General features: G+C 40.3%; 1 protein-coding gene across 2 annotated transcripts in view; it reads left to right on the top strand.

The window, feature by feature from the left end:
* The window catches only part of LOC135089528 (uncharacterized), a 48,639-nt gene that overhangs the window by 8,359 nt on the left and 15,815 nt on the right, over positions 1–24,465 (top strand). The window contains exons 1-3 of one of the 2 annotated variants that reach the window (XM_063985173.1): positions 5,601–5,734; positions 10,750–10,935; positions 20,497–24,052. In XM_063985173.1, coding sequence (XP_063841243.1) covers positions 20,729–24,052 — 3,324 coding nt within the window. In that variant the 5' untranslated portion in view covers positions 5,601–5,734; positions 10,750–10,935; positions 20,497–20,728. Of the gene's footprint in view, positions 1–5,589; positions 5,735–10,749; positions 10,936–20,496; positions 24,053–24,465 lie in introns of those variants that run through there. The other variant, XM_063985171.1, reaches the window with a different exon arrangement.

The raw sequence follows: 24,465 nt of genomic DNA, 5'->3' as shown, positions 1-24,465 counted from the left end.
GTAACTCTTTGTGAGAGGCACAGATTCCGAGAGAAACATGACGTTACAGCCTTAGGAAAGCATGAACTTTGAATGAAGCCATGGACGTAGTGCATCAGGGTTTGCTGCGTAGCCTTGCTCATGGCACATCAGTCTTTGCTGTGCAACCATGCTCAAGCTGCATCTTAAGGGTTAATTCTCATGAATTTTTCAAATTTGACGTAAAAATTTGTTTATGATAACTTGTATGTCAGTGAATTCTAAAAGGAGTACTTAAGTGTCACAATCTAAAATTTGTTCATAATTGTATGTCATTGAATTCTTGGATGATTACTTATGTGTCACAATATGTGAATAGTACAGGTCATGGACATTATACAGTAATTCCTAAACATCAGCAGGGGTTCTATGGGTGACAGAAGCACATATTGGTGTTGAAAAGCTGTGGATTTCTGCATCCTATCTTTAAAACATCCATGGGCCCCCTATTTCTTTATGCAAATAAAGAACAAGTCATATGTGCATGGTTACTACTTTACTCTGTTTTTCCTCCTAAAGAAAAAACTAAATGATAATAAGACAGGCTGGCATCATCATATATTTAATTTCTGCTTCCTCCTTCAGCACATACATTGTCATCACTGTCAACAAAACAAGTGTTCTGGAAGAAAGGCCCTCCTCCCCTCCCACACCCCATTGTGCAGTACATGCAATCTTCTCAAGGACACAGATCCTTAACATTACATAAGTACACAAAATATTAATGTCCTTTTTGTCCTATCCCAGAGGGTTTTCAACCTTTTGTGCTCATGGCCCACTTTTGGCACCCCATAATATTCCTGTTCCACTCTCCATCAGAATTGTGCAGTGAAGATAAGATCATTGTAAAGCACACTCAAAAACTCTTAATTTGTTGTACTTTATAATTTATGCAATGAGTCACAGGCATGCATCTGCAAAGAAATTGAGCTGCACATTTTCCCTTTTAATACGGACATACCTTGTATGGTGACTGGCTCATCCTTGCTCTGTCTGCACAATAAAACCTGTATTTTTTTTGTATTTTGTAATGTATTTTAAGTACTCACTGGATCTCTCCTGAATTAAATCCATTACAGTAGCATTACTAACAGTTAGAGAAGCACCTTCACTGAGCAGACTCAAGGCTCATTGGTGGAAGCCATGTGAGTAACCTGACAGCAAGGTTGCTCTGGACTGTTACTGAATGTGAAACAAACTTACCTTGTACAGTCATCTCCACCCCCCATTCCCCCCCTTCTCTCTCTCTCTCTCTCTCTCTCTCTCTCTCTCTCTCTCTCTCTCTCTCTCTCTCTCTCTCTCTCTCTCTCTCTCTCTCTCTCTCTCTCCTTCCTTCCTTCCTTCCTTCCTTCCTTCCTTCCTTCCTTCCTTCCTTCCTTCCTTCCTTCCTTCCTTCCTTCCTTCCTTCCTTCCATACGGCCCACAGGCTGAAAACTTTTTTTTTTTTTTTTTTTTTTGAGGGACAGCAGCTAAGGACAACAAAAATCTAATAAAAAAAAGCCCACTTGAGATGCTGGCCCTGAATAGGGTCTGAAATGGTGGTCAAAAATTGAAGGATAAGTGCCTTGAAACCTCCCTCTTCAGGGAGTTCAAGTCATAGGAAGGTGGAAATACAGAAGCAGGCAGGGAGTTACGGAATTTTCCAGAGAGAGGGATGAATGATTAAGAATACTGGTTAACTCTTGCATTAGAAACGTGGACAGAATAGGGGTTAGAGAAAAAAGAATGTCTTGTGCAGCGAGGCCGCAGGAGGAGGGGAGGCCCTTGTACAGAGTTAGCAGCGGGGGGGTGAGAAAAACTGGTAGAGATGTCTCAGAACACCTAACTTCATAGAAGCTGTTTTAGCTAGAGATGAGATAAGGACAGACTGAGGATGTTCAGTGTAAAAGAGGGGGACAGTTAAGTGTCATTGAAGAAGAGGGGATAGTTGTCTGGAAGGTTATGTTGAGTTGATAGATGGAGGAATTGAGTTTTTGAGGCATTGAACAATACTAAGTTTGCTCTGCCACAATCAGAAATTTTAGAGATCAGAAGTCAGGCATTCTGTGGCTTCCCTGCATGAACTGTTTACTTCCTGAAGGGTTGGACATCTGCGAAAAGATGTGGAAAAGTGCAGGGTGGTATCATCAGCATAGGATGAATAGGGATAGGGTTTAGAAGATCTTTGATAAATAATAGGAAGAGAGTGGGTGACAGGACAGAACCCTGAGGAACATCTCTGTTAATAGATTTAGGAGAACAGTGACTGTCTACCACAGGAGCAATAGAATGGTCAGAAAGGAAACTTGAGATGAAGTTACAGAAAGTAGGATAGAAGCTGTAGGAGGGTAGCTTGGAAATCAAAGCTTTGTGCCAGACTCTATCAAAAGCTTTTGATATATTCAAGATAACAGCAAAAGTTTCACCAAAATCTCTAAAAGAGGATGACCAATACTCAGTAAGGAAAGCCAGATCACTATTAGAGCAGCCTTGACAGAACCCATATTTGTCATCAGACAGAAGGTTGTAAAATGATAGATGTTTAAGAATCTTCCTGTTGAAGATAGATTCAAAACTTTCGATAGGGAGGAAATTAAAGCAATAGGACAGTAGTTTGAGGGATTAGAATGGTCACCCTTTTAAGGAACAGGCTGAATGTAGGCAAACTTCCAGCAAGAAGGAAAGGTAGATTTTGACATAGAAAGTGGAAAGAGTTTGACTAGGCAAGGTGCAAGCATGGAGGGCTAGTTTTGGAAAACAATATGAGGGACCCCATTAGGTCCATATGCCTTCCGAAGGTTTAGGCCAGCAAAGGCATGGAAAACATCATTGCGAAGAATTTTAATCGGTAGCATGAAGTAGTCAGAGGGTGGAGGAGACGGTGGAACAAGCCCTGAATCGTTCAAGGTAGAGTTTTTAGCAAAGGTTTGAGCGAAGAGTTCAGGTTCAGAGATGGATGTGATAGCAGTGGTGCCATCTGGTTGAAATAAAGGAGGGAAAGAAGAAGCAAAGTTACTGGAGATGTTTTTGGCTAGATGCCAGAAGTCACGAGGGGAGTTAGATCTTGAAAGATTTTGACACTTTCTATTAATGAAGGAGTTTTTGGTTAGTTGGAGAACAGACTTGGCATGGTTCTGGGCTGAAATATAGTGCATGAGATTCTGGTGATGGAAGGCTCAATCACTTTTTTTGTGGGCCACCTCTCTATCATGTAAAGCACGAAAACAAGCTGTGTTAAACCAAGGTTTGGAAGGTTTAGGTTGAGAAAAAGAGTGAGGAATGTACGCCTCCATGCCAGACACTATCACCTCTGTCGTGCGCTTGGCACACAAAGATGGGTCTCTGACACAGAAGCAGTAGTCATTCCAAGGAAAATCAGCAAAATACCTCCTCAGGTCCCCCCAGCTAGCAGAGGCACCTCTGCTTAGGGGGATCCTGAGGAGGGATTGGAGTGATAGGACAAGATACAGATATGTGATTGTGATTGGAGGAGCCCAATGGAGAAGAGAGGGTGACAGTATAAGCAGAAGGATTAGAGGTCAGGAAAAGGTCAAGAATGTTGGGTGTATCTCCAAGATGGTCAGGAATACAATTAGGGTGTTGCACCAATTGCTCTAGGTCGTGGAGGATAGCAAAGTTGAAGGTTAGTTCACCAGGATGGTCCGTGAAGGGAGAGGAAAGCCAAAGCTGGTGGTGAACATTGAAGTCTCCAAGAATGGAGATCTCTGCAAAAGGGAAGAGAGTCAGAATGTGCTCCACTTTCGAAGTTAAGTAGTCAAAGAATTTCTTATAGTCAGAGGAGTTAGGTGAGAGGTATACAGCACAGATAAATTTAGTTTGGGAGTGACTCTGTAGTCATAACTAGATGGTGGAAAACTTGGAAGGTTCAAGAGCGTGGGCATGAGATTAGTTAAGTCATTGTGCACATAAACGCAACATCCAGCTTTGGATAGAAAATAATAGAGAAAGTAGAAGGGAACAGAGATGGGGCTAGTGTCATTTGCCACAGACACCTGAGTTTCGGTGAGGAAAAGAAGATGAGGTTTAGCAGAGGAGAGGTGGTGTTCTTCAGATTGAAAATTAGATCTAAGTTTGCAAATGTTGCAGAAATTAATGAAGAAAAGTTGAGGGGGGTCTCAAGACAGTGTCAGTACCAAAAGAGCATTCCAAACTGGGGACTTTTGTGGTCCCCTCCCCAAATGGGAACTCTGAGGTTGGTGTAAGATGATGCTATGCTGCACTTTTTTTTTTTTTTTTTTTTTTTTTTTTTTTGTGTGTGTGTGTGTGTGTGTGTGTGTGTGTGTGTGTGTGTGTGTGTGTGTGTGTGTGAGGGCAGAGCAAACTTTTATGTTCTTGAAAGCGTCAGAATTCCAATTCCTCCATATATCAATTTGACATAACCTTCAGATGATTATCCCCTCTTCTTCAGTGACATTCAACTATCCTATTCTACACCAAACATCTTCATTCATTCCTTCATTAAAAATCTAAGCTGTAAACTTCACATCTCATCTTGCTAAAAGAGCTTCTATAAAGCTTGACATTCTGAGCCATCTCACAATTTATTTCATCCACCTCATGCTTCACATGTATGGGGGTTCCACTCTCTTGAACAGGATGGAATGAAATACATTTTGCCTTAGCAACTCCTTGCCTCTAGCTGACTGTCTTTAGCTTGTCTCTTTGCCACAAGGTTGCATCGCTTGTTGTCTTCATTCACTACTTACTTTCACGTCACACTGACTGCTTTTCTGACCTTGCTAACGGCATGCTTCCCCTTCCTCCTGCTGCCTCACTGCATGAGACTGCACTGTCTCTCATCCCTATTCTGTTTAACTCCTAATGCAAAAGTTAACTAGTATTCTCAATCATTTATCCATTTCACTGGTAAATTCTGGAGATGCCTGCCTACTTCTTCATTTGCTGTGCCTCTGCCTTAATCTCTTTCAAGAAGGGTTTCAAAACACTGCTAATAATTTTTATTATTCCTTTTAACTGCTCTTTAGAGACTTGCACTTTCAGTGTTTTTTTTTTTTTTTCTTCTTCCTCGCTCTCTCTCCTCTACCCGAGGACAGAGCTCCATTTACATAAAAGAAATACTTACCATAATTACATATTATGTAAAAGTTTATTTGTTATATACAAAATTATCATTCTAAAGAAATTGGGAAATCACTTTTGTAAGATATTTGAAGTTTATTTACAGTAGCAGTAGACCCACCACAGGACAGAAACTATCACTTGTCAATACTTATGCCCGTCCAGAGCCTCACTGTCACCACGTAAGACACCAGCTGATTTTCTGGGAAATTTTTTTGGAAAAAGAGAATGCCATAGATGTCCCAAAAATACAGTAATTGTAAGGGTTACATAAACTCTAAGTGAAGCATAATGAAAATAAATAGATTTGTTGCTCTGCATTGGACTTGGCTTCTAGATCAGCTTAGCTTTGTGTGATTATGGTTCTACAGTTTATAATTTTCATGCAGTGTCCCCTGAACAAATCTAAGGCAAAATGTTCAAAACCTCTATACCTTTCCACTACCTTCATAATTTAATATTCCCTTTGATGAAAATGGGTTTTAATTGCAGTGATGGACAATGACAGCAGCAGCGAAGATGAGGTTTTCTTTGGTCCTGTCACGACTAAGGAGAAGCGTATTGCTGCCAGATACCACGGAAGGAAGACCCTGATACTGCCGCAGCGTAATCCCCTTTATCGTCGCTGGTCCACAACGTAAGGCATTGAGACTTGTACTTGAAAATAAAAAGAAGAATGGGAATAGAATGTTGGCTACACAGGATGAGTAAGGAAGATAAAGAGGTGGTAAAAAATCTTTAAAAAAATCAAGGAAACATGATATTGTTTAGCGAATGTTTAAATTCACTGAATGCTGATAAAGACAAAATATTAAGTAGGTGCTAAACTTTTCTTGTTTGGATTTTCTTGTGGGACAATTGTACATAGTAAATATTCTCGTTGCTTTGGACATCAATAGCTCAAACTGGTTTGCAGTTGATGACATATACAGGTACCACCTGAGCCTAAAGGGAAGCATCTAAATAAATGCAAATCAATATTAAAATTTTCCTCGAACACTGCATCAGAAAGTAAATTTTTGAGAGCTCGTGGCACTCATATGGCACAGATGTCATTACTATGAACAATTTCAATAACAGGCACAGTATTATTACAGGGGAGATGTGAAGGAGGAAGGAGACCAGAATCATTCACTGTAAAGTTGTCAGCAAAGGTGTGAGAGAAGAATTCAGCTTTATAGACAGAGGAGCCATTTGAATGAAATAGAGGAGAAAAAGATGATTAAGAAAGTAGTTGGAGGTACAGTAACCATGCAAAGTGTGTGGAATGGCCAAGTAGGCAACATATGCTGTCCACAACCGGGTACAGTTCGCATTTACGGGTTTTAAGGATAAAAAAAAGGGGGGGAATAATTTAAGGGATAAAAAAAATAATAATAATAAATAATAATAATAATAATAATAATAGTAATGTGATCACCACTCAGCAAATCAACTTTTCGGTGGCAGCAGTAGTCATGCTTGGACAGCCAGGAACTGGTTTGCAGGGTGGTATGCAACCAAGTAGAAGATTCTGCATGCCTCAGTAATTAGAAACCTTTCCTCATCTTGTCCTCACACAAATATCTTTCCATCCAACATTTGCCTCATGTAAGGTGCACCTTCTCCTTGGTTGTTAGCTTTTTGCTTAGCATCTTGAAGCTTTGGAGGCAAAATATTAGGGGAAATGTGAAAGGAGATGGAGGACAGACATTGTCACCCCCCCTTCCTTCATTGCCTGAGGCATCACTGAGATGTTATAAATATTACAGCTGCCTATAAACACCAGTGAGCTACCAGGTGTATAATTTGACAGAAATACACTAATACCTTGGTACTACAGACTAAAAGGGTGGAACATCAGTCCAATGAAGCTGTTTGTCCATATGTACTGACACTAAGCATTAGCTTACGTTAGGAGTGGCTAATATCAACAATTACATTACGAAAGACAGAGGCATAAATACAGTACTGTACTGTACTTTTAATCAAGCACACCTTGCTGTCCCATGGTATCCGTAGTAATCATGTTTGATACCCAGGAGAGTAGCAGCAATGACGAGGAAGACGAGATGCTGGTGACATTGCCAAAACTATCAGAAGTGCATAGTTGTATGAACACTGTGCTACAATTTGTGCAACCCACCAAGAAAAGAGATATCAGTTTTCATTATGAAAATCTCAGAATTCTTCAAGAAGCCATAATTAAGGAACAATTTAAAAGTGGCAAGCAATTAAAATTAGACAGCTTTTTCAAACCAGTACAGACTGTGATCACTTGATGCACTAGCTGTACCAGCCTGTCCACCTACACCATCACCTAACGAACCACCAGCATATACTTCACTTTATTCACATACTACTGATACATCTATACCACCTGCACAGCCTACAACCATTAGTACATCATTGGAGCTGCAAAGCTGGCTGGTACTGCTGGTGCATCAGGTGAATGTGGAGTCTGCACTGATTTGAAAAAGCTGTCTAATTTTAATTGCTTGTCACTTTGAAATTGTTCTTTAACTATGGCTTCTGAAAGAATTCTGAGATTTCCATAATGAACACATATCTCTGTTCTTGGTGTGTTCCACAAATTGTAGCAGTGTCCATACAGCTATGTGCCTCTGACAGTTTTGGCAATGTCACCAGCATCTTGTCTTCCTTGGCACTATTGCTGCTCTCCTGGGTACCAACCATGATTATCATGGATACCATGGGATGGCATGCTTATAGAAAATTATGATAATTCAAACACAGCACATGAAAAGGGCAAAAACTACAGAGCAATGAGCTACACATTGTTACACTGATGTAAACAAAGGGACTGCCTGCAAACAAGCAGTCAGTACTTGAAGCAGTGAAGCAGTGGCATGTGTCCAGTGTTGCCACAACTCCATCCATAATGCACGGGACTTTCAAATTGAGTTGGCTGCTCCAGATTTTGTCCGCTGCCTCCAGAATCCATTAAGGCGAGGTCCGTAGTAGTGAGGTATGAGTGTAGGATAATGCCAGGGTCTCTGATAAATTATGGAGTGGTTCTACAAGATGACAACTGGTGATATTCCACACACTTTCTGCAGTTACTATATGTTTTAGCTTTGATGTTAGAAGTCACAAAGAGGATCTGATAAGATTTTGATACTTGTTTTTGATAAAAGAGTTTTACAAGTTAAAGTACAGTTTGATATTATTTCATGCAGAAATAAAAGAATATGAGTTTCAGGAGGTGGAAGGCTAATATATCATCTGTGAACTGCCTGTTTATCATAGACAGCATAAGAGCAAGCTGAGTTGAACCAAGGTTATGAGCTTTGGGATCAGAGAAAGTGTGTGGAATGTAGGTTTCCATGACAGACAGTCACCTCTTATGCACTCAGCACAAAAGATCTCTGACATGGCAGGAATGGTTGTGATGATAGTAAACTTGCAGATGACACAAAAATAAGGTAGATTAGGTCGGATTCAGATGCAGCCACTCTGCAGACAAATTTACATAGGATAAACAAATGGAGAGATGGATGGGAGATGCAGTTTGATTTTAGCAAATGTAAAATAATTAATGTAGGTACAGGAAATTCACTCATTAAAATAAAGAATAAAGGTCTGGTAAGATCAGTGAATGAAAAAGATTCTGGAGTTATAGTTAGCTTTGATATCTGTCAGATAAAGCAGTGCATAGAGGCCAGAAATCAAATTGTATACTAGTATTCATCTTTAGGAGCATTAAAAGTAGAGATTCCAATGTGATATTGAGTTATATTTGGCAATGATCAGACCTCATCTAGATTATGCTGTGCTGTTCTGGTTCCTATATTACAGGAAGGTGATAGGTTTGAATCAGTAAAAAGGAGAATGATTAAAATAATACAAAGGATAAGAAATACTATTCCCTACAAAAGGAGATTGAAGCTTTCTAATTAACAATTTTTTTTAAAGAACATTAGGTTAAGTGGGGGATCTGATAAAAGTAGACCACCAGTAAGGAATTATTATTATAGCAATATCAGACACAGACAAATAAAAAAGATGGTATTCATCTTGAGTTTGGCAGTATTTGAGTGTATCTCCTCGTCAGAAATTTATCATATTGCTCCCATGATTACTTGATATGATGAAGCAGCATTCATTTAAACAAAACTGAACTGTGAGAGAAGTGTGTCATTCCATCCAAGCAAAGCGCAGACCACAGCTGGCCGAACATTTTGACTCAGAATTTTTTGGGGGATTGATCAGTCTTCATAGAAAATTATTGTCTTAAAAACAGGTGTAGACTCTGAGAGTCAGATAGGATGAGTTCTAAAGAGACTGAAGGAAAGCTTATATTTACAATTTAAATTTAATTTTCTTTAGATAAAATTTTTCTTCCTAATACTGTATTTATTTTCTCAGGAGCCAACATAATAGTTTACTAATATTTAGCTTGAGGTGATAGCCTGTTTGCACTTTACATGTGACATAAGTTATGATGGTACATGACTTTCTGAAAATTTCAAATTTGCAATTTCTTGTGATGTATTTTGTATGTAATGTAGGGTTGTGCACTGAGCCTGAAAAAAAAAAGTTCTTTTTTTGAATATAGGAAAAATATTGTGTGGTATAACAGGCTTTAACAGGATGCGTGAATATAGTATATTATACAAAATTATAGAAAAAATTAACCCTCCTTTATCAAAACAAAATGCTTTTGATTTTTCACGTCTTATATGGATATTTCCCAAGGCTTATGAGATATGAACTAATGTACTGAATTAATAGGCATATCCAACACAACTAAATGAAAACCTTATGTAGTATGCTTTGCATTTGTTAGACCAACTAGTCAGTATCAAATTGAAGAGCTGATGTGACAACATGTTGGGTGCTCTCCAAGTGTTCATCATCGTATAAGGAGGAGGCAGTAGACAATAAGGAGGAGGCAGTAGACACCTGCCAAAACGATAATTACTCCCAGTGAGGTCTAAAGCACTGTTCAGGGGCTGCTGTGAATTTATCATTAAACCCAGCTGTGACCTCACTGAACATTTCCCTTTGTGTCTCACAACACAAGGGGGCAGTCACAGCCTGCCCTCTAAAGACAACTCTCTTCCTCCACACAAAACTACAAGCACCTAATAACACACACACCCTTCACTCAAAAATTTTAAAATCATAATGGCGACTCCTACACCAGCCTCGGAGTCCCCATCTGGGGAGGGGACCATAAATGTTCCCAGATCAGACTGCCTTTCTGTCAACGAGCCTAAGTGTCTTGACACCCCCCCCCCCTCAACTTTTTCTTCATTAACTTCTGTAACATTCACAGTCTAAGATCTAATTTTCAATCTGTACAACACCACCTCTCCTCTTCTAAACCTCATTGTTTTTTCCTCACTGAAACTCAGGTGTCTGAGGCAACTGACAGTAGCCCCTTTTCTGTTCCCTCCTACTTTCTCTATCCTCATTTTCGATCCAAAGCTGGATACTACGTTTATGTGCGCAGTGACTTGACCTGCTCTTGTGCCCACACTCTTGAACCTTCCGAGTTTTCCACCATCTGGCTATGACTACAGAGTCACTCTCAAACTAAATTTATCTGTGCTGTATACCTCTCACCTAACTCCTCTGACTATAAGAAATTCTTTGACTACTTAACTTCCAAAGTGGAGCACATTCTGACTCTCTTCCCTTTTGCAGAGATCTCCATTCTTGAAGACTTCAATGTTCACCACCAGCTTTGGCTTTCCTCTCCCTTCACTGACCATCCTGGTGAACTAGCCTACAACTTTGCTATCCTCCACAACCTAGAGCAATTGGTGCAACACCCTACTCATATTCCTGACCGTTTTGGAGATGACTTTAGGATTTTGAAGAATTAAAAAGGTACCTCCAAGGAGTGGACTGGCAAAGGATGCAGGGTGAGGTCAGGTCAGGGACGGAGTTCAGAGAGATAAGGCAGGATGAGAGAGGTGAGGTGAGGCTTGAGGGTGTAGGACAAGAGGAGGGAAGATGTGTCTGGAAGGGAGGAGGAAAGAGGAAGGGGGGAGATAAGTGTAAGTATGTTGGAATGTCAGGTCATGCTGAAATGAGAGAGGTGAGGTCGAAGCGAATAGATGAGGGAGTGGAGAGGATGGTAGGGGACGAGATGAGGGGATTAGGTAAAGTAAATATAGATGAATTGTATAAATATTTTGTAAAGTTCATACAAGTCAGTTAGCAAATATCTCGTATAGAACAATAAGATCACAAAAAAATGACCCTAAATGGATGACTGCTAGGTTAAAGCATTATATAGGGTATAAGAGAAGTATATGTAAGAGATTAAAGGCAGGTGAAGAAGTTTTAAGGACACAATATAATGAATTAGAACAGTGAGGAAGTTAACGAGGAAAGCTAAGGACAATTATGAATTAAAGGTAGCCAGCCAGGTGAAGACGGACCCCAAGGGATTTTATCAGGTATACAGGACGAAAAATAAGGATACTGTAGGTCCATTAAAGGCAGCAGATGGGGAGCTGGTTAGTTCTGGGGAGGAGATAAGTAAACTTCTGAATGATTATTTTTTAACAGTCTTCACCCAGGAAAACATGCAGGATATGCCAGATAGTGAACAGGTGTTTAGAGCAGATGAGAATGAGAAGCTGACAGATATTTCCATAACTAGGGAGATAGTGGAACAGGAGATAGATAGGCTAAAAAAGTTCAAGTCACCAGGACTTGATGAAATATATCCCAGAGTACTTAAGGAATGTAAAGAGATTATTAGTGAGCTGTTAGTTTCTGCCTTTAGGAAATCACTGGAGTCGGATGAGGTACCAGTAATGTGGATGCAGGCTAATGTAGTACCCATCTTTAAGAAAGGAGATAAAACTTTAGCGTCTAATTATAGACCTGTCAGCTTAACTTCAGTTGTAGGTAAAATGTTAGTCAATAATAGCGAGGAACATTAGGGAACATTTAGACAAACATAACTTGATAAATCAGTCACAGCATGGCTTCACAAAGGGGAAGTCTTGCCTGACAAACTTGTTAAGTTTTTACAGTAAGGTGTACGAGGCAGTAGATAATGGTGATAGTTATGATATCTTATATCTGGACTTTAGTAAAGCATTTGACAAGGTACCTAATCAAAGGCTCCTGAGAAAGGTTAGGGCACACGGGATAGATGGGAAGGTGTTAGGCTGGATAGGGTCATGGCTTGGTAACAGGCAACAGAGAGTGGTAATAAACGGTTTGAAATCCGAGTGGGGTCATGTAATTAGTGGGGTGCCACAGGGATCAGTATTAGGGCCATTGTTATTTCTAATATATATCAATGACTTGGATAGTGGAATTAGTAGTGATGTTAGTAAATTTACGGATGACACAAAGATAGGTAGATTAATTAGGTCAGAATCGGATGCCATCGCCTTGCAGGCAGACTTAGATATAGATAGAATGAATGAATGGACGGATAGATGGCAAATGCAATTTAATATCAATAAATGCAAAGTGCTTAGCGTAGGTAGAGGAAACCCACACAATAGGTACACATTAAACAACCAAACTCTAGTAGGTACAGGGTACGAGAAAGATTTAGGAGTTATTGTTAGCTCTGAACTCTGTCTAGGGAAACAATGCATAGAAGCCAGAAACAAGGCAAATAGGGTACTAGGATTCATTTTTAGGAGTGTTAAAAGTAGAAGGCTGGAAGTAATATTAAAGTTATACTAGGCGCTGGTCAGACCTCATCTAGACTACGCTGTGCAGTTCTGGTCCCCACATTACAGGAAAGATATAGGTCTATTAGAATCAGTACAGAGGAGAATGACTAAAAGGATACAGGGGATGAGGAGTATTCCTTATGAGGCGAGGTTGAAGCTGTTAAATTTACATTCTCTAGAGAGACGTAGGTTAAGAGGGGACATAATAGAAGTCTTTAAGTGGTATAAGGGTTATAACAAGGGAGATGTCAGCAAAATTCTTAGGATCAGCAATCAGGGTAGAACAAGAAATAACGGGTTCAAGCTTAAAAAATTTAGGTTTAGGAAGGAGATAGGAAAAAATTGGTTCTCAAATAGAGTGGTAGATGAGTGGAATGGACTCAGTAATCATGTAGTTAGTGCTAGGACACTAGAGAGCTTTAAGAGAAGATTAGACAAGTTTATGGATGGGGTTAACAGATGGAAATAGGTAGGTGTGTTTCATACAGGGACTGCCATGTGTAAGCCTGGTCGCTTCTTGCAGCTTCCCTTATTTCTTATGTTCTTATGTTCTTATGTACGCCCAACATTCTTGACCTTTTCCTGACCTCTAATCCTTCTGCTTATGCTGTCACCCTTTCTTCTCCGTTGGGCTCCTCCGATCACAATCTCATATCTGTATCTTGTCCTATCGCTCCAATCCCTCCTCAGGCTCCTAAGTGAAGGTGCCTCTGGCATTTTGCCTCTGCTAGTTGGGGGGACCTGAGGAGGTATTTTGCTGATTTTCCTTGGAATGACTACTGCTTCCATGTCAGAGACCTGTGTTTGTGTGCTGGGACCATAACAGAGGTGATAGTGTCGAGCATGAAGGCGTACATTCCTCACTCATTTTCTCGTCCTAAACCTTCTAAACCTTGGTTTATTTAACACAGCTTGTTCTCGTGCTATACATGATAGAGAGGTGGCCCACAAAAGGTACTTAAGCCTTCCATCACCAGAATCTCATGCACTTTATATTTCTGCCCAGAACCGTGCCAAGTCTGTTCTCCAACTAGCCAAAAACTCCATCATTAACAGAAAGTGTCAAAACCTTTCAAGATCTAACTCCCCTTGTGACTTCTGGCAGCTAGCCAAAAATATCTCCAATAACTTTGCTTCTTGTTTCCCTCCTCTGTTTCAACCAGATGGCACCACTGCTATCACATCTAATTCTAAAGCTGAACTCTTCACTCAAACCTTTGCTAAAAACTCTACCTTGGATGCTTTTGGGCTTGTTCCTCCCTCTTCTCCATCCTCTGACTACTTCATGCCACGTATTAAAATTCTTTACAATGATATTTTCTATGCCCTCGCTGGCCTAAACCCCCGGAAGGCTTATGGACCTGATGGGGTCCCTGCTATTGTTCTCCGAAACTGTGTCTCCGTGCTTGCACCTTGCCTAGTCAAACTCTTTCAGCTCTGTCTGTCAACATCTACCTTTCCTTCTTGCTGGAAGTTTGCCTACATTCAACCTATTCCTAAAAAGGGTGACCGTTCTAATCCCTCAAACTACCGTCCTATTGCTTTAATTTCCTGCTTACCTAAAGTTTTTGAATCTATCCTCAACAGGAAGATTCTTAAACATCTATCACTTCACAACCTTCTATCTGATCGCCAGTATGGGTTCCGTCAAGGCCGCTCTACTGGTGATCTTCTGGCTTTCCTTACTGAGTCTTGGTCATCCTCTTTTAGAGATTTTGGTGAAACTTCCTGTTGCCTTGGACATATCAAAAGCTTTTGATAGAGTCATGCACAAAGCTTTGATTTCCAAACTACCCTCCTACAGCTTCTATCCTTCTCTCTGTAACTTCATCTCAAGTTTCCTTTCTGACCGTTCTATTGCTGCTGTGGTAGACGGTCACAGTTCTTCTCCTAAATCTATTAACAGTGGTGTTCCTCAGGGTTCTGTCCTGTCACCCACTCTCTTCTTATTATTCATTGATGATCTTCTAAACTAAACTTCTTGTCCTATCCACTCCTACGCTGATGATACCATCCTGCACTTTTTCACGTCTTTTCCCAGACGTCCAACCCTTCAGGAGGTAAACATTTTATGCAGGGAAGCCACAGAACACTTGACTTCTGATCTTTCTAAAATATCTGATTGGGGCAGAGCAAACTTGGTATTGTTCAATGCCTCAAAAAACTCAATTCCTCCATCTGTCAACTCGACACAACCTTCCAGACAACTATCCCCTCTTCTTCAATAACACTCAACTGTCCCCCTCTTCTACGCTGAACATCCTCGGTCTGTCCTTTACTCATAATCTGAACTGGAAACTTCACATCTCATCTCTAGCTAAAACAGCTTCTATGAAGTTAGGTGTTCTGAGACGTCTCTGCCAATTTTTCTCACCTTCCCAGCTGCTAACTCTGTACAAGGGCCTTATCCGTCCATGTATGGAGTATGCTTCACATGTCTGGGGGGGGGTTCCACTCATACTGCTCCTCTAGACAGGGTGGAATCAAAAGCTTTTCGTCTCATCAACTCCTCTCCTCTAACTGACTGTCTTCAGCCTCTCTCTCCCCGCCACAGTGTTGCATCTCTAGCTGTCTTCTACTGCTATTTTCATGCTAACTGCTCTTCTCATCTTGCTAACTGCATGCCTCCCCTCCTCCTGCAGCCTCGCTGCACAAGACTTTCTTCTTTCTCTCACCCCTATTCTGTCCACCTTTCTAATGCAAGAGTTAACCAGTATTCTCAATCATTCATCCCTTTCTCTGGAAAATTCTGGAACTTCCTGCCTGCTTCTGTATTTCCATCTTCCTATGACTTGAATTCCTTCAAGAGGGAGGTTTCAAGACAGTTATCCATCAGTTTTTGACTACTGCTTTGACCCTATTATGGGACTGGCATTTCAGTAGGCATTTTTTTTTTTATTGGATTTTTGTTGCCCTTGGCCAGTGTCCCTCCTACATAAAAAAAAAAAAAAAAATACAAAGCTTGTTTACAATACTTGTTAGTGACACTGGTCTGTAATTTAATGGTTCCATTTTATTTTCCCCTTTGTATATTGTGATTATGTTTGTTCTTTTCCTTCTCTTAACAAGCTCTTAATTATATTCCATATGAGTTGTTCCCTTTGTTCTGTGCATTCTTTTGATATCCATCCATTTACTTGATATGGTCCCATAGCTTTTTTTAACATCCAGCTCTTCCAGCAGTTTTTTTTATTTATTGTCTCTTTACTTGTATCTCCTGTGTTCCCTCATTCTGTGATACCATTTTCAGTGTTACAAATTCAGTTTCCTTTGTAAACACAGACTGAAAACTCATTTATTCACTCATCTCCTCAGTAGTTTCATAAATTCTTCTTTTCCTTTTTAACTTATTTATGCCTTCCTTATGTTTCATTTTCTCATTTATGTATCTGTAGAAGAGTTTGGGTTCTTCCTTGCATTTTCTTACTATGTCACTTTCAAAGTTTCTTTTTTTCTTCTTATTATACTATATTCATTCCTTGCCTTTTTTTATTCTTCTCTAGCATTTCTGTTCAGTTGTCTCATCATTTTCTTCCATGCCTTGTCCTTTTTCTTTTTTGCTTCTATACAACTGGCATTATGCCATTCATGTTTACCGATTTTCACTTTATAACTTGGCATAGACTGTTGCACTCCCTCTCTACTCGTATACTTGCTCAAAAATATCTCATATTTGTCTTGCACTACTTTACCTTCAAATAGTTCTTTCCAGTTGATTTTTCCCTAAAATTTATTAAGTACTGCAAAGTTTGCCTTAGCATAGTTCTGTCTCCCATTTCTGTATTGTTCTTTCCTGTGCAACACTTTTTCTCTTGTACTGTTTCTGTTATCAAATGATTGCTTCTTCCCACTGGACTCAGACAATCTATACTTGGTCTACTTTCTGGGATTTTTGTAAACACTAAGCCCAGCTGTGATGGTTCTTCTAGACATCTTGTAGAGTCGTTCACCCATTGTCTCGTTGTATTCACTATCATGCATAAGTTCTTTGCTCAGTGACCCAACATTTTCTTTCACTTCCATCTCCTCCCAGTTAATTCCTTTAGTGTTGAAGTCGCCTACTAAGAGTACTTTGTTACTTTTCCTTATCATTTCCTCTATACAGTTTTTGTTTCTAGTTGCATACTTTTGAATTTATTGGTTTTGATGGTATGCATGTCACAATAATTTTTCTTTTTTCACTTCCTTTGATCTTAATCATAACACAATGTTTTTTGCCATCCATCACCATATTCCACTTCCTCAACAACAATATCCTCTTTTACCAGTATCGTCACTCCTCTTCCCTTTCCTGTTCTGTCTCTCCTCCATGTGCTGTATCCTTCCTTTGCAAATCCCAACTTTATTTCCTCTTTTATTTGGATTTTGTTCAACATACCACATCTGGTTTATTGTTCTTTAAGTAGTCTTTTAAGTTCCAATAGGCTCAACAGCAAACCATCTACATTAGTATACATAATCTTCAAACTTTTGTTTGATGAACAGAGTGTGTATTTATCTAGTTGTATTGTACAGGGCACAAGCCAAAGCTCATTTTGTCCTGTCTCCATAACCATATTTATCCAGTTTCTTTTTAAACACGTACATTTTGCCGCAACCACCTTTTCCTTCAAATCATTCCAGATTCCAATAGTTCTATATGGGAAGCTACATTTCTTGATGTTGCTTGAACATCCCCTCTTCTTTATTTTCTTCCCATGCTCCCTCATCTGTCTCCCTCCTTCCTTCATATGTGGTACCAAGTCATTTCTGTCTATTCTTTCTATATTGTTTAATAATTTGTACATTGTTATCAGGTCTCCTCTTTCTCTTCTTTCTTATAGTGTTGGTAATCCCATCTCTTCAAGTCTTTCTTCATAGCTTAAGTCTTTCAATTCTGGTACCATCTTTGTCTCTATCCTCTGTATTCTTTCCAGTTTCTGTATATCTTTATTTCTGTGTGGATCCCAAATTACTGCTGTGTATTCCAGTTTAGGATGTATTATGCTTGTTATAATTTTCTTCGTCATTTCTTTTTCTAAGTAGTTAAATCCTATATTAATGTTTGCTAGCAGTCTGTATGTATAGCTGAATTTTCCCTTCATAGTGTATCCTGAATCATTACTCCCAAATCTTTTCTTCATTACTTTTTATTGTTTTTCCTCCCATTTTGTACTTCCATGAAGGTCTCTTTTTATTTTTTCCTATTTCCAGCATGTGGCATTTTTTGGCATTAAATTCTAGTTTCTAGTTTCTAAATTCTAGTGTGTGTGTGTGTGTGTGTGTGTGTGTTTACCTAGTTATCTAGTTTTACCTAGTTGTGTTTTACAGGAAAAGAGCTATGCTCATGCTGTCCTGTCTCCATATCTATAAGCATCCAGCTTAACTTTAAATTCATGAATATTTGTTGCTTGTACCACTGTTTCATCTAAATTGTTCCATATATCTATGCTTCTATTTGGGAAACCATATTTCTTGATATCTCTTCTACTTGCTGTTTTCCTCAATTTCACTCCATGTCCTCTTGTATCTCTTGAGTCCCACACAAAAGTCTTCTTTGTCAACTTGATCCTTATCCTTTAAAGCTCTGTATATAGCTATCAGGTCCCCTCTTACTCCTCTCTTGTAATGATGGAAGTTTCAATTTCCTTAATCTTTCTTCATAGGTTAAATCTCTCAAACTTGGTACCAACTTGGTTGCAGCTCTTTGGATCCTTTCTATTTTCCTTATTTCCTTTTTATTATGGGGTGACCAAACAATTGTTGCATATTCTTGTTTTGGTCGAATCACATATTCCATCAACTTTTTCATCATCTCTCCATCCATGTAAGAGTGTGTGTGTGTGTGTGTGTGTGTGTGTGTGTGTGTGTGTGTGTGTGTGTGTGTGTGTGTTTATCTAGTTGTGGTTTACGGGAGGGGAGTAATCTCATAGTATCCGTTTCTATATCTATCCAGTTTGGTGTTAAAAGCATGGACAATTATGGTATTGACAATGTCTTCACTGAGTTCATTCCATTTGTTCACACTTCTGTGAGGAAAACTATATTTCTTGATGTCTCTTCTACAGTTAACTTTCTTCAATGGGACACTGTGTCTAAATTTATAAAACATTCTTTGTCCACATTTTCCATGCCATTTATCATTCTATAGATGTTTATCAAATCTCTCTCTCTCTTATTTTCAAGGGTAGGAATTTCCAACATTCTTAATCTCTCTTCATAGGTCTACTTATTCAACTCCAGAACCATCTTAGTGACTGCTCTTTGTACCCTTTCCAATTTTATAATATTCCTCCTTGTATGATGAGACCACACCACTGCCACATATTCAAATCTTGGTCTTATCATGGAAATCAACAACTTTTTTATCGTTCCTTCATCCAAATATGAGAATGCCACCCTCACTCTTTTCGACAAATTCATCATCTCTCCAGTAATTTTGTCATTGTGTCTGTCCAGAGTCAAATTTTCAGTAACCTCTCTAATGCAAGAGTTAACCAATATTCTCAATCATTCATCCCTTTCTCTTGTAGTCTCTGAAACTCCCTGCCTGCTTCTTTTGATTCCTTTAACTTCACACCATCCATCTCATAATGATATTGTATTCCTTTTTTTTACTCTTAACAAACTCCATTACTTTACATTTACTTAAATTGAATTCCATTTGCCAAGCTTTACTCCATATATTCATCTTATTTGAATCATCTTGTAGTCCCATATGATCATTTACATTTTTTACCCTTCTCATCAGCTTAGCATCATCCACAAATAAGTTCATATAACTGTCTATTTCTTCTTTCATGTCATTCACATATATTACAAACATTATCAGTCCCAACACTGACCCCTGTGGGATACCACTAGTTACTTTCAGCCAAGATGAATTTTGGTCTTGTATTACTGTTCTCATCTCACTATCATCCAGATAAGCCATCCATTCCAGCAGTCTTCCTCCAATCTTTCCAGAATTTTTTTTTTTTATCTTCCATAGCAATCTTCAGTGTGGTACTTTGTCAGACACTTTCTTTTAAGTCTAAGTAGACACCATCCATCCATCCATCTTTCTCCTGCACAATATCGACTATCCTTGAATAAAAGGACAGTAAGTTCATAGAGCATGATCTTCCCCATCTAAATCCAAATTGACAATTTACCAAAACTTGTGTGTTTGTACACCTGCATGCACAGGCCCACTGAGGAGGGATGGGTCAGCCGGTGCATTGCACCAGGACCCATGATGTCTTTGGGGGGCCCAAAGGTAGAGATGGAGGCCTCCCATCTCTACCTTTACCTTCTGGCTGGGGGCCCTAAACTATTCTTGCACTGGCACATTTCAGTTCTCTCAGCAGCCCAGTGTATGTGTGTTTACAAACTGATATAATAGGAATTTAAGTAATTAGGATTCAGTTCTATATTTTTAGATCAGTAGTTGGTCCCAATGGCCCCACTGTATGATATCTAGTTTTGAAGGGTTGAACAGCACTGTATGTATTTTTTTAAGGATTGGATTGCACCAGAAGATCTTGAGGGGTGCTTGCAGTCCCCAGGCTGCAGGTTACACAGGGCTGCCTTATGTGGTGGATAAATAATTTTCCACTCATTTATTATCACTCACATTTTAATAGAGTTCTTTCACTCAATGTTGCTGATCACGTGTTTGAAGAAAAAATTTGGATAAATATGATTTGTTTGTTAGTTAATGAATGGTATACTTCAGCACCCCTGCTTCTTGATTTAAAACTTCATTGTCTTCTTTTTACAGACACATCCCTAGTGCTCCTACTGCAAGAAAGGATGACCTGGTACTGACTTCTCCCTCCAACTCAGATAGTACCTCAGACTCCCTACCACAACACTGCCACCCTCATGAGTCCAGTCAATGCCAAAGGAGCACTGATGAGTCACCACTGTTGTCACATGATGTAAGGGATAGTGATCACTCAAGAATTTCAAGTAAATCTGTGAGAGACTCACTTGAGGGAAGTCATCAAGGGATGAGTTTCCTCTCCTTGACAGAGAGCTCTTGTTATAGCAGCATTGATAATTTTGCTGATGATGAAAGGAGTATCTCCAGCACAAAATTAAGTCAGTCTTCATCTCTACAGTCTGAAACATCAGGAGGTGCACAGAGGCATGAACCATACCTTGTCACATCACATTCTCACTTTCCAGTATCACCCAAGATTCCTACTACAAACAGCAAAGAAAACCTTTTGCAATGTCATTCTCTGATTCCTATCATGCCAGAAGAAAGTGCACAAGAGAATTTCTCATCCCACCACTGTGAGCAGTCTTCTGTTTACAGGCCAGCTGCTGATACTGAGAAGCTAGTCTCACTGTCCTGTTCAGCCTCAGCTGACCTAAAAACATCTGCCTGCTTCAATGAGCTTTCTGATGACTCATTGGAAATCAGTGTCAGAAGTCTCAGAAGTCCTAGGAAATCTGATGACTGTGAGGTGTCCAACAATCTCAGAAAGTCTCCTCCCAGAATGAGTGAGACTTCCTGCAGTTCCAAAGAGTTTAATTGCAATGTCAGCAAGTTTCTCTCTACACTGAGAGAAACTGATAGCAAAGACATCTCTAGCATTCCAAAAGAGTCTTACTCTAATCATTGTGAATCTTCTAACAATGAGAGAAAGTCCAACTGCCTGAAGAATGAACCACCTAGTTTTCTTGGAGAACCAGACTGCAGAGTTAGTAAGTCCTGCATCACTGACAAAGAGTTTAATGTCACAAGAAATGAATATCCTATCCCCAGAGAGCCTGATGCTACAGTCTGTAAGTTGCCTAACATTTCTAGAGAGCCTCATGCTATAGGTAGTGAGTATCTCAACATTTCTAGAGAGACTGATGCTACAGACAGTGAGTCTCTTAACTTTGCTAAACATGCTCATTCCACAGGCAGCGAGTCTCCTAATATTTCTATAGACTTGGATACTGTAGTCAGTCATCCTCCCAGCATTCCCACCAAGGCTGATGCTACAGGCAGTCAGTCTCCCAACATTTCCACTGAGACTGATGCTGCAGGCAGTCAGTCTCCCAATATTTCTACAGAGACTGATGCTGCAGGCGGTCAGTCTCCCAGCATTCCTACAGAGACTGATGCTGCAGGCAGTCAGTCTCCCAGCATTCCCACAGAGGCTGATGCTACAGACAGTCAGTCTCCCAGCATTCCCACAGAGGCTGATGCTACAGACAGTCAGTCTCCCAGCATTCCCACAGAGGCTGATGCTACAGACAGTCAGTCTCCCAGCATTCCCATAGAGGCTGATGCTGCAGGCAGTCAGTCTCCCAGCATTCCCACAGAGGCTGATGCTACAGACAGTCAGTCTCCCAGCATTCCCATAGAGGCTGATGCTGCAGGCAGTCAGTCTCCCAGCATTCCCACAGAGGCTGATGCTACAGACAGTCAGTCTCCCAGCATTCTCACAGATGCTGATGCTACAGACAGTCAGTCTCCCAGCATTCCCACAGAGGCTGATGTTGCAGGCAGTCAGTCTCCCAGCATTCCCACAGAGGCTGATGCTACAGACAGTCAGTCTCCCAGCATTCCCACAGAGGCTGATGCTACAGGCAGTCAGTCTTCCAGCATTTCCACAGAGGCTGATGCTGCAGGAAGTCAGTCTCCCAGGATTCCCAGAGAGTCTAGTACCACTTCCAGTGATGGTATTCTTAGAGAGCCTAACTGTTGCTCAAGTAGGCCTGAATGCTACCCCACATACTCTGACTGTAGTTTAAAGGTGCTTGAGCACAGTTCCATGGAGACTGATTGCAACCTTAAAGAACCTCCTAGCAATCCCAGAGGCCCTGATTGTAGTTTAACTGAATTACATATTAGTTTGAATAACCCAGATGGTAGTCCTAAAGAACCTGTGAAGAAAGAACTGGATAATAATCACATGGAGCTTCTCACTAGTGCCAGGATTACTAATGACAGTTCCATGGACTGTGATGCTTTGGCAACCTTCCCAGCTTCTCCTAGATTCAATGACACCCTTGAGGAAATAGAACTCTTCCTGAAATATGGGATGAATTATGGTGAGGAAGGGACATCCCCCTTGCACGGATATCAAGGATACAATACCCCTCCAAGCCATACTTCTGGAGATCCTGAATGCAATCTAGAACCTCCTTGTATACCCAAAGAAGCTTTCAGTAATCCTAGTATGTCTCCCAATGATCTGAAAAAGCCTTCTGGTAATTCCAAAGAATCTCATTACAGCTCTAGTGAGCTTGACTATAAAACCATTGAGCCAGATAGCAGTCTTTCTATCTGTCCTGTGGAGTCTGTTAGCAGTCATGGTGAGCCAAACCATTACTCCATGGAACCTCTTGCTAGTCTTGAAAAGCCTGGTGATGGACATAAGGAGCCCAATGCTTCAACTTCCTTCTCTGTTTCTCCCAAATTCATTGACAGTGTAGAAGTAGAGCAAATCCAGAAGTATAGAATGGACCATGAAGAGAAAGACACTTTTCTTTCTCATGGAACTCAAGAACGTACCACCCCAACTCATAGTTCTTGCTCTAATGAATTTCAGTCATCACTAGAGTTTAATCAAACTTCGACAAACTTTGTTGAAGTGGTGCATGTCAAGGACAAAAAATCATGTGGAATAGCTTTAGGAAGAAAGGAACTCTGTGGGACACCATTACAGATAGAAGGGACCACTCTGTGCTCAACGTCAAGATCCAGAACTCGGCATGGCAGTAATGTGCAGAGTCTGCCATCTTTAACTAAGTCTGCTGCCCAGTTAGGACTGACCAAGCCCACCCAAAGAGTCACACCTACCTCTAGAGCCCCACTTAGTCAGCCTCATTCACAACCTGCAAGGGAGGGTCGAATCACCACTATGAAGACAACTCCCACTCTTAAGGTTGTTAAATCTTCATCCAACAGCCACACACCAACCACCTCCAGGATGCAACAATCCCAAGCATCACAAATCAAGCTTCAACTAGATAGCCCTACAGTAACCCTAACTCCTCGAGCTCCAGGCCTCCCTCCACATCCGCAAAGAAAGGGTGTTGTTGGACATTTTGCTCCTAAAAAAACCCAAACCTCAATCCTGGACAGACATGATCGCCGGGCAGTGTGGCACAACAGTGTGGCCAGCCCATTAGCTAAGGAGTTAAGAAACAACCCTCCACCACCTTTTATCACTAATGTAAAGTCTAGTTCATGTAGCTCAGGCAGATGGCAACCATCAACCCCCCATTCCTGCCAGTCCAGCATCCAGCCCCCACATGCCTCATCAAACAACTTTTCAAAGGGAGGGAGAAGTCAGAAGGTTACAGCTGAAGGAACCTTAAGCCCTCATGTAAGTAGACAGTTGTCAGCATGAGGTATCTCTTTCTTTGAAGCCTTTATTTAGACACACTGACAGGGACAGATTGGTGCAGAAACAGTGAACCATATGCTGTGATATTGGACTAGTGGTGTATTTTGTGATTTGACCATTTGTTACCTTGCCTTTTTCAGTATGTCCACATATGTCATCATACAGTGCAGTCCCAAATATGAGAAGTTTACATCTAGCAAATTTGCTCATATTCATATGTAACAAGGAAGTTTAAAAATCAAACAAAAACAATCTGGGGTGCTTGCTTCATTCAAATCAGCCATCCTCTTGGCCAAATTTGTGATGTCATTGTCCTCTAGCCTTTTTTCACACTGCCTTTCCTCAGTCTCTCACCTCACTCAGTGAAGTTAGGAGGAATGTTATCTTTACTG

Source organism: Scylla paramamosain, chromosome 33 (genome assembly GCF_035594125.1).
Source record: "Scylla paramamosain isolate STU-SP2022 chromosome 33, ASM3559412v1, whole genome shotgun sequence".
NCBI lineage: Eukaryota > Metazoa > Arthropoda > Malacostraca > Decapoda > Portunidae > Scylla > Scylla paramamosain.
This window is presented reverse-complemented; position numbering and strand designations above follow the sequence as displayed.